The 301-nt window shown below is 34.9% G+C and overlaps 1 protein-coding gene across 1 annotated transcript; it reads left to right on the top strand.

The window, feature by feature from the left end:
* Window positions 1-110: 110 nt before the first annotated feature.
* PHALS_07374 (uncharacterized protein) lies at window positions 111-296 on the top strand (the record flags this gene model as incomplete). Its single annotated transcript, XM_024720829.1, has 2 exons — window positions 111-128; window positions 165-296. 2 exons carry the CDS (start codon window positions 111-113, stop codon window positions 294-296), a joined length of 150 nt encoding a protein of 49 aa, XP_024585989.1.
* Window positions 297-301: the final 5 nt, after the last annotated feature.

The raw sequence follows: 301 nt of genomic DNA, 5'->3' as shown, positions 1-301 counted from the left end.
CAGTTTGTCGAATTTAGTCCCTGTAAGCGAATAAACTTGATTTCGGCATACCAAACCATCCAAAACTTATTTCTAAGTTATGTAAAGGTTATTTAAGGTATGTTAAGCCTATGTCACTATTCCGGAGTGTTTGTTGCATTAAACTGGTTATATTTACGCATCAGATCGTGTATAACCTTCCAGAAAGCGACTTAAAGCCCGAAATCGAACAAGAATTGATATGTGCAAATGATACACATATTTTCACAATTCCCAAGTATGAAATACAAAATTTCATTGGTTTGGCATTTGTTTGACGGTC

The sequence above is a fragment of the Plasmopara halstedii genome (assembly GCF_900000015.1).
Source record: "Plasmopara halstedii genome assembly, contig: Scaffold_3109, whole genome shotgun sequence".
Taxonomy (NCBI): Eukaryota; Oomycota; class Peronosporomycetes; order Peronosporales; family Peronosporaceae; genus Plasmopara; species Plasmopara halstedii.
The sequence above is the reverse complement of the archived record's forward strand: the minus strand, read 5'-3'. Positions and strand labels throughout refer to the sequence as shown.